The sequence below is a fragment of the Vigna unguiculata genome, chromosome 1 (assembly GCF_004118075.2).
Source record: "Vigna unguiculata cultivar IT97K-499-35 chromosome 1, ASM411807v1, whole genome shotgun sequence".
Lineage (NCBI taxonomy): Eukaryota > Viridiplantae > Streptophyta > Magnoliopsida > Fabales > Fabaceae > Vigna > Vigna unguiculata.
Window position 1 is genome coordinate 6,704,163 of NC_040279.1, and position 9,996 is coordinate 6,714,158.

At 39.7% G+C, this 9,996-nt stretch overlaps 1 protein-coding gene across 1 annotated transcript; it reads right to left on the minus strand.

The window, feature by feature from the left end:
• Positions 1 to 8,751: 8,751 nt before the first annotated feature.
• Positions 8,752 to 9,622, minus strand: LOC114187605. Its single transcript, XM_028075898.1, has 3 exons — positions 9,170 to 9,622; positions 9,022 to 9,084; positions 8,752 to 8,832 (listed from the first exon to the last, which is right to left on the minus strand). Exons 1-3 carry the CDS (start codon positions 9,620 to 9,622, stop codon positions 8,752 to 8,754), a joined length of 597 nt encoding a protein of 198 aa, XP_027931699.1.
• Positions 9,623 to 9,996: the final 374 nt, after the last annotated feature.

Sequence of the window (9,996 nt, forward strand, 5' to 3'; positions counted from 1 at the left end):
CGCATGCTTATCAACTTGACCTTGCAACTCCTCCAGGTTTGCTCGATTCCCCTCTTTCAATTCCCTTTGATACAACGACCCCACTCGGCGCCCTAGTATTAGCGCCTTACTATTGAACTCCACCATAACCCTCACCAAAGCATTGGGGTCCATACTGTCAATTGAATTAATCAAAGTATCTGACACGCTAATCTCAATATCCCGCCGAACAACTGTTTCCGGCAACTCAATTAGACCAGCTTTAGGACCTTTTCCACCAGCAGATGATACCGACCCTAACAAAGTGGCCCTGACCTTCTTCACATCCTTCCCTCTACCGGGCCTTGTCAGTAACTCAGCTTTCCTTTTCATACCCCATGCACATGTACTTCCACCAAGGACTCCTGTAAGTTGGGAGCCTCAGTACTCCCAGCAGCCCTTGCCGTTGCCGCCTTCTCCTTCCTTAGTGTCTGAAAAAGTGTCAAGTTCTTCTTCCCAAGCTGCGCCATGTGTCCTGCATTGTTCACACCAAATGCCGGTTAGTTAACTTACACACATCATAGCACTTAAAATTACAAAAAGATACCTTCAATATCAATAATCAGATGAACCGAATTATAAACCCTAACTAAACCCTTAATGGGCACCTATCAGCGTCTCCACCACCTCCTTATCCGCCACTAACAACTCCTCCAGCTTCATGTCCTTATACCGCCAAGGGTTATTAGTCTAGCTAAAAGGGAATTTAGTACTCCCATCATCATTATAGAAATACAATCTCCCATCCCCTTTCACCACTACCTTGAAGAATCCATCCTTGAAATGTTTGAACGACTGCGTGAATGCGTCTAGTCTGCTTATACTCGGCCTACTCACCAAAGACAACCACGTGGTCGGCTGTCGCGGCCTTGTGTCATAAAAATACAAAAATGCCTACGGAGAAAGTTGCATGTATAACGAGCGGTAGAGGACACGAAAGGCTTGCAAGTATGCCTAACTATTCGGATGTAGTTGGGTAGGAGCAACGTTTAGTAAACTAAGTACCCCCATGGTAAAGTCATCGAACGATAACCTTACGTGCAATTGTGAAAAATGGCACATATACATATAAAAAAACTTATCAGCCGCCTCCTCCTGGCCATGACAGACCCGTTCAAAACAACACTCACTCGCTCCAGGGACACTGTATCACGGCTTACATCACTCCCCACAACAGGAGTATAGTTAAGCCACAAGTTGAGCCACCTCGACCACCTGAATAATGACGATTGGTTTCAAACGTCGACAACGACCCATTCATAGCCAGCCATGGCCGGTCAACTACTCTTTTTTATCTCCTCTAGCAGGTCTTCCCTCACCTCGGTCACCGTGTCCATCGGGATCCTTCCCACCCCAACCACAGGTATACCACTCTCCTCATCAGACTGTCTACATATACCTTTCCTAGACCGCCCACTCCCACTACTCGATGTAGTTAACGACATACTATCACTAATACTTGACATACCTTTTTTAGAAAGATGACGACAGGAACATGCCTCTACGAACCTTCCCGCTCGTAGTCCTGCTCTACGGACCTGTTTGCCCATAGTCCAACACACATGATCCACCAGTGACGTACTTCCCCGCACGCAGCATCTCTTAAGTGTGAGCACGGAACATACGAACCTACCTCGCTCGTATCCCCACATGAGAATAATTGGATATGAACATCCCAGCTCATATCATCACGTGCTCACCACCATCCATGAACCTACCCGCTCATGGCACAACACTTCCTGATCCAAGTATACTATCACTGCTTAAAAGCAACACACGCAGCCTCAAACTGTAGTAGTGTCGCCTGGCGCCGCCTAAGTGTCGCTAGGCGAAATCTACACAGCTCGCTTAGCGGTACAAGCCCCATCGCCAGGCGCCAAGCCCATGCACATAACCCCTGTTTCACCGCTATCACCTGACGGGTCACCCCTTGCTGCCAAGCGCCAGGCTCTCGCAGACCCATTATTGTAGGTCTATCGCCTGGCGGTTCACATCGTGCCGTCAAGCGTCACGCACTATAGGAACCTCCCCTCAGCTCCCTATCGCCTGGCGCACCACCTTGGCTACCAGGCGCCATACCAGTAGCGCATTTCTACTGGTTTTGGTACCAGATTATGTTACTCCTTAATCTAAAACTCTATCAAAGGCATCACCACACCCTTAATTATCAGTACTTCATACCTAATCACCCGGGCATACCTCACTCCATTCGATTTGCTATAACTCATACTTATAGGTTCATGGATTCTAGGTATGTGATAGATCAAGTCCTCTAATCTTAACATATCGCTCAATCAGTCCCAAGAAAAGAGTTAGTAACCCAATGTCATAAAATCAGACAATCTACTTCCTCTATACTGTAATGTATACAAGCCTTAGGATTCAATTCTTTCCTCATTAAGCTGCACAATTTTAATATTAATTCTTTAACTCACCAAGGCTTGACAATCCCACATTCCAAGAACACCAACTCTGATCACAACCCCTATTGACCATTCCATGCATTTAAGCAACATGTACGTATCCCATCTAATTAGCCTTCCTATCCATCCTTCCACTCATAGATTACACTCACCGATCTCCACCTTAAGGAATCTAAATTCTCAACATTTCCTAAATGATATTCCACCTCTATCACACTTTATCATCACAGTTAGATCACTAATGCAAAACCAACCTTCCTTACCAATTTGCTTCTAATAAGCCACAATATCCTACTTCCCACATTGTCTTGATCACAAGGAATTCTAGTGTCCTATCCCCTTCCAATTTTATTTTTTCTAATTTCTTTGTTTCCATCCATTCACAACAATCTCCCTCGCGACTAGCCAATCCCATCCAAAGACTTTGCCTCTGTTCCCGTCATCGCCTGGCGGCAGGTCACATGCCACCAGGCAGCATATCAGGTCTTGGTTCAAAAACTCCCTCTTCTGCACTTTCGAATACCACGAATTTTCCCTAGTTCGATCCCAGTTCAATTTCATCAGTACACAACAACCCCTCACAATTTTATTAACTCCAAATCCCGATCCTATCGTACTTTACTCACCATGAAATGTTCACTCCTATCTTCGTACCCTAAAACCAGAAATTTATAGAGTTCCTTGATTTGAACGTAATTTAGTTATTTACATCCACACATTATAACTCATAGGCATCACAATACTAACAAGAACATAGCATTTCACAATCCCACATACATAGGAGTATTTTGGAGACCAATACATCCCAATTTGTTGAAAAACGTAATAAAACAGTGGCCCCCACCATGCATCGCCTGACGGTTCTGTTTCACTGCCAAGCAGTTCAAGAATGAACCCAGAAAGCTGGGCAGAAACAATCCGTCACCTGGCGGCAGGGGATGAGCCGCCAGGCGTTTTCTGGGTAAAACCCAGAAACCTACAAAAAACAGTGTAAATTGACAGGAATTTCACGCAGTTTCGTTCATACATGGCACAATATAATATATTCAAATGAAATCAACGTGAACAGCTCCCCTTACCTGGAATTCTTGCTCCAATTGGGATTTGGTGTGTGTGTGTGTGTCACTAACCCAAAAGCTCTCTTAACCTTTGTTCCCTTTCCAAAAATGGCTTCCACTCCCAATTCTCTTTGCAACCTGTACCAATCTGCTAGAACTCTTTTGCCTAGTGTCTCACACGAAATTACAAACCTCTCCTCTCCTTTAATTCCCTTCTCTCTCTATGTTAATACACCCTTAATCACCCTTTACTCCCCTAAAACGAAAATTAACTCAAAATTGGTTTAATGGCAAAAAGAAAGTTAATCTTGTTCTTAGCAAGGTTTGAACCCACAACCCCTTAATCACAAAGCAAGTGCACAACCAATTTAACCAATCATGTTTCATGATAATTCCTATAATTTTAGGATTACATTATCACGACTCACATTCAATTATATCATTAAAATAATGCACAAGTCAAAATAACATACAATTGGCATACATAGGACTTGAACCCAAGTCCTCTCACACAATTAAGTATTATCAACCATTTGAGCTAGTACTTTTCCACGTCATAGCACTTTGTATTAAATACCTTAAAGACTCCTACCACCCGCATTTATTAAATAATTAATACTTTTGTGCTGGCGCCTGGCGGCAAGCCTTATGCCGCCGCCAGGCGGTGCATGCATTTCTGGGCAATTTTCTAGAAATTCCTGCACCTGCGAAACCCCAATCCTTTCCTAGTTTTCCCTTCCTTACGAATTTCCATTAATTCTCATGCGATCTCACTTATGACTATAAAAATTCACAGTCTAAACACATCCATTAGCATTTTGCAAAGCAATTCAATACTAATTAATCTCGTGACATTCAAACCCAAAGAGTGCTAACCCTAAAAGATGTTTATGGCCATTTCATCAATTTTAACCTCCAACTAATGTAATTCAAGGTCTATAAGCATCCAATGTGAAATTAACGTTTAAAGCTATTGTTTTCCCCAATCAAACTCAACCCAGAACCCCAAAATCATCAAAACTGAGCCACTTTGCTCGCGTCGCCTGGCGGGTGTTCATCACCGCTAGGCAGTTCGTCAAGCAAACCCAAAAACTGGGTTACAGGCTTGTGTCGCCTGGCGGTACAGGGCTTCACTACCAAGCGGTTCCTCACAGGAACCCTGAAAATACACAAAATGGCATGCATCGCCTGGCAGAAGTTCATAGCCCACCAGGCAATTTTTGGAAAATTTCCAGAAACTACGAATTTAAGCAGAATAGAAGAATTTCAAGCATAATCATACTATATTTAATATGAAATTCAGACTTAAACACAAAATTAACGTGTAAAGCTCCCCTAACCTCGTTTCCTTTGCTTAAAAAATGGACTTTTTGTGAATTTCTTCTTGATCATCAATGACCTCCCTTGACTCTATCTCAATTCAACTCCTTGCTTCACTCAATCCTCACAACACACTCTCCAATTTCGTACTCCTCTCACTATGCAACAATGGGAGCCACAAAAGCACTCTCTCTTCCTTAATAAAGCTCTTAATTACGTGTAAATGAGTGTGAATGACCATAAAACAAAAATTGGCATTAAAAATGGTTGTAATTGTTATTCAATGTCCATTATGGGTTATTTTTCTAGCCCCTTTGGCTGCCTTCACGTGGCTGCTAGGGTTCCTAGCCCTTCTCATCCATACCAAAAATAAGTTTAGCCCCTAGCCCTTCTCATCCATACCAAAAATAAGTTTAGCAAAAAGAAAGCTTAATTGGTATCTACCAAGATTTGAACCCATAACTATGCAATTGTCAATTGAATGCACAACCATTCAACCAATTCATGTTTTATGAAAATTCCTAATAATATAAGATTATATTATCACTCATCATGATCCAGCACATTACTAAAATAATAATAAATTAAATACACACAATTGGCATACATAGGACTTGAACCCAAGTCCCCTCACAAAAACTACCCACATTGATTAATTAATTTAAATTTCACGGGTCTTATACTTCCCTCATCCTCTAATTTCGTCCACATTTCATCCACACGCATCCAGTTAAGTTTTCTCAACCATTGATTCATATTTTTATTGATTTTTTCTGAATGATCAACTTGATTGATGAATCTAAATGTTGTTGTGTGTGCCATAGATCCATCTTTTAATCAGTTTAATCAACAACCCATTTAATTTCAAGACCTATATTTTTTCAGTTAAGTCTGCCATTACGGATGTCGAGATCCGTTTCAGTCCATACACTTACAGATGTCGACATCCATTTCATAAAAATATTTTGTTTTCTGGATGCATTGCGGATGTCGACATCCGCTTCATAGTTTTCAAAGACGAATGTCGACATCCGTTTCTTTTTTTTATTTTGGTGCATTGCGGATGTCGTCATCTGCTTCATAGTTTTCATAAACGGATGTCGACATCTGTTTCGGTTTTTTTATTTTGGTGCATTGTAGATGTCGATCTCCGCTTTATACTTTTCAGAAACAGATGTCGACATTTGTTTCATTTTTTTTGTATTTTGGTGCATTGCGGATGTCGACATCCGCTTCATAGTTTTCATAAATGGATGTCGACATCAGTTTCATTTTTTTTTTGTATTTTGGTGCATTGCAGATGTCGACATCCACTTTAGTGTTTTCAATTGCGGATGTCGACATCCTTTCGGTTTATTTTTTGTTTTGGTGCATTGCGAATGTCGACATCTGCTTTAGAGTTTTCAATTGCGGATGTCGACATTCGTTTCCCCCCTCTTTTTTTGAATTTTTTTTTGCATAGTGGGTTTTTTCTGTATTATAAATATCATTGTTATGTATCATATTGTGGAATCTTAAATTGCAATTAATTTTTGCATGGTGAATTTTTGTTACGAGTGGGATGTTGGAAATTTTAAAATTTGAATTTGAGATATATTCTTGTTTCTTGGTGATTTATGTTTGCTTAAGTGTTGTTATATTTTTTGTTATTGAGAATTTGAAATTTTGAAACTTTGAATTATAGATATTGTTAGGGCACGAGGAAGTTTATCTAGATGCGGTCCACATGTTGCACCCGAGAGTTCTGCACAGGGTGTTGCACGAAGGAGACCGACCGCTTCAACTTTTAGAAGGGGTCAGCACGAGGTTAATGTTGTTGAGCATGAAGCTTCCGATGTTGCTAAGGATGAGGAGCAGAGGATTGGTAACGATGGTGCAGGATTTCTAGGTGGTCCCTTTGATACATCTTTATTGACTCGGTACCAGGATCATGTTGCACGTATCATATGGGAGGGCCAGATTAGTAAGAAGATTTTATAAATGTTTTATTTTATTGTTGTTATGTACTTTTATTGTTTTATGTTTTTTTTCTTAAGATCGAGTTATGAAACTAGTCTCCCATATTAAAAAAGTGAAAGGATTAGGACGTCCTCACCCTCTTGTTCTCCCTTTTGTGGTAACTTCGGGATTATCGCCTCTGTGCGATATTTTATATGAATATTCTGATACTGGGTTAATCTTGGGTTTCGTGGAGAGATGGCATCTTAAGACTAATAGTTTTCATATACCAATTGGTATGATGACTATCTCTTTAGATGACGTGTGATCGCTCCTTCATCTTCCCATCACTGGAGAGTTTTGCTCAACTGAAAATCTTGAATATGAAGATTCAATTGAGATTATGATGACACTTCTTGGTGTTGATCGGGCTATGGCTTCCGATGAGTTGAATCAAAGTCGGGGTAGACAGGTTAGACTTAATTGGTTGAGAGACCTGTATCAGAGTTGTTGTGATAATGAGCTATGGAAGTTTATTGCACGTGCATATCTTTTGCACCTTGTAGGGTGCACGATATTTGCTAATAAAAGTGCCACTTATGTTCGTACCCATTACCTGAAATTGTTTAGAGATCTCCCTATATGTCGTAAATATGCTTGGGGAGTTACTGCTCTTGTCTACTTTTATAAGCAACTAGGAGATGCTACCTTTGCAAATACAAAGCAATTAGCTGGATATCTACCTCTTCTATAGGTACCCTTTTATATTACATTTTTTTGAATATTTTACTTATTTTTTCTTTTATATCACAATAGTTAAATGAAATGTTATTTGATATAGAGTTTGATATACGAGCATTTCCCTGCATTGGGAAGGAAGCAGTTACGTATGTGGATACTGAATCCCGTGCAACACGTTATGTCACTGGACGTGTTACTTCCACTATAAGTGATATTAGAGTCTACTTGGATGCTTTAACATATGATGGGGTGATTTGGTGCCCATATGAAACACATAGAGCTGCTCGACCACTTATTATATCTGCCATGTTTTCTGGGTTCCTCAAGCTTGGTATCCTCGTTCACCATCATCTGTCGGAGTGTGTGTTGCGACAATTTGGCTTTATGCGGCCTATTCCACGACCGCCAAATTCCCTTCCTATGGTGGACTTTGCTACTATTGATGATAGGTGGAGACACTATGATCAGTTTGTTGTAGTTCAGGTGGTCCCCGTGCCAGCTCCATTTTCATGTGCGGATGGATATTTGTAGTGGTTTAGGATGGTCTCCCATCCTACATTGTACACGGAATTAAGGACGAGCGACCCGACCTTGTGGTTATGCCTCGACTTCGTCGAAATTTGCTAGATGACATGCCAGTTCAAAGGACATTAGAGTCATCATCATCATCTTGTTTATTGGTATGCTAGAAATTTATTTGTTCATATTATTAGTAACTTAAATATTTGACATTAACTTGGTATTATTGCAGGGTGCCATGAAACGCGTTGTCAGCGGTCTTCAGCGGATGATAGATTGTAAATACGTTAGTGAGGGCACCATTGCTTGGGATCGCACACATAAGTTATTATAGATAGCTCGTGATGCAACAGAAGAGGAAGAGAGTAGAGGAGGACGTAGAGTTTGAGGACGACGACCATCTACATCTGGATAGTCGATTTACTTTATATTTGTATTTGATGTTAGAATTAACATTTTTATTGGATTTTATATTACGTAATTTCATATATGATTACAAATTCAAATGTCTATTTTGTTAGCAATAAGGCCAAAATATATTTGTCCCTTGGCGAGAGGAGTTAGTATTTTATATATTAGTAAAATAACAACAAACATACTTTTTCCTAAAATAAACTACAACAGTCAAATATTTAATACAATTAACAAATATCAGTCTTCCACAAGATCTACATAACTACGATCATTTCGTGCAATTCTATGAATGCATGCATCCTATTTCTATAAAATGATTCCTACCCATTTGCCTTTGGGTAACAATTGCTAGATGATATGATATCCACCATCGATAATGGACAACCTTCTTGTAGACGAACCTGTAAATATGTAATTAGTCAATAAAGAAATTAAGTGCTTTGAAAAAAAAAGAACTATATTTGCACAAAATGAGAACCATAAACATGTCCGATACAAATTAGTCGATGTTGACTTTGTGAACTAGGTGGGGATGTACAGAGTGAGAATATCGTCAAATTTTGAATCGATGACAACCACACGAGGATTACATTATATCGATTAGCAATCGCATACCCCATGTCCGATATAGTCATCCACTTGTCTCGATTAGCCTGTTTATAATTAATTAGATTATAATAAAAAAATCATAAAAGTTCTTTGTACAAATCATGTATGATTAATGTATAGAAGTCATACCTCTGATGGTGAATGAACTAGCAAAGAATTTCTTAATTCTTCTAAACGATCATAGCCTCCAACTAATGTTGCATATTGATCTCGCCATTGACTAAGTTCTTTGTACAAATCATGTATGATTAGTGGCCATGACTCCTCACCTATACCCAACAATGCAGCAATGCATTTATACCCACAATGACCATCAACCACTACATCCACAACATCCACTATATAAGGCTGAAAAATAGGATTGAACTGTTCTAGCATGGGTATTATCTTTTCTTGAATTACACATTTGGCCTTTAACTTGTTTTCTGTTTTTGTAACACCTTTTTCTTGTCTTGATGTCTCAATGAAGGCTTCAACATGCTCAAAATATGAGGGATCACGCTTGGTTGACTTCTTTGATCGATGACTTTTAGGTGCACCCTTCATCTTAATTTTACTCATTAACGGCAACATCGATGTCATCGAAGGGCAAACTATGTCAAGTAATTTTTGTTTGATGGTCACTTTTCCTACAATGTCAACTTCTTTGAAAATATTGAGCATTAGATCCAGCTCCCTTTGAATAGATAATTACCCTTCGGGTTGTGAAGATGACACATTTGAGAAGCTCAACCTAGTCCACATGACATGAATTTCTTGTACAGGAATCATCCTAGGGTCATATCGTGCTAATTCACAAGCACATGGAAGACCATAATTCTGTCTGAGAATGTAGCCACAACGACTAGTATCGAATCCAATTTTCTTAACTCTTTCTAACTCTGGAGTAAGGAGTTCTAAGGCAGATCTAGAAACATATCCCACTAATCTTTTATAAATCAATGCCTTGTAAGAGT

Bases quoted from the DNA above. Each gene is read 5' to 3' on its own strand.
- LOC114187605 (XM_028075898.1), bottom strand. From the start codon at position 9,622: ATGACATCGATGTTGCCGTTAATGAGTAAAATTAAGATGAAGGGTGCA. The intron at 9,085-9,169 runs GTATGACTTCTA...AATTATAAACAG, and splicing joins TAGTTCATTCACCATCAGAG to GCTAATCGAGACAAGTGGAT. The intron at 8,833-9,021 runs GTAATCCTCGTG...ACATATTTACAG, and splicing joins CGATTGCTAATCGATATAAT to GTTCGTCTACAAGAAGGTTG.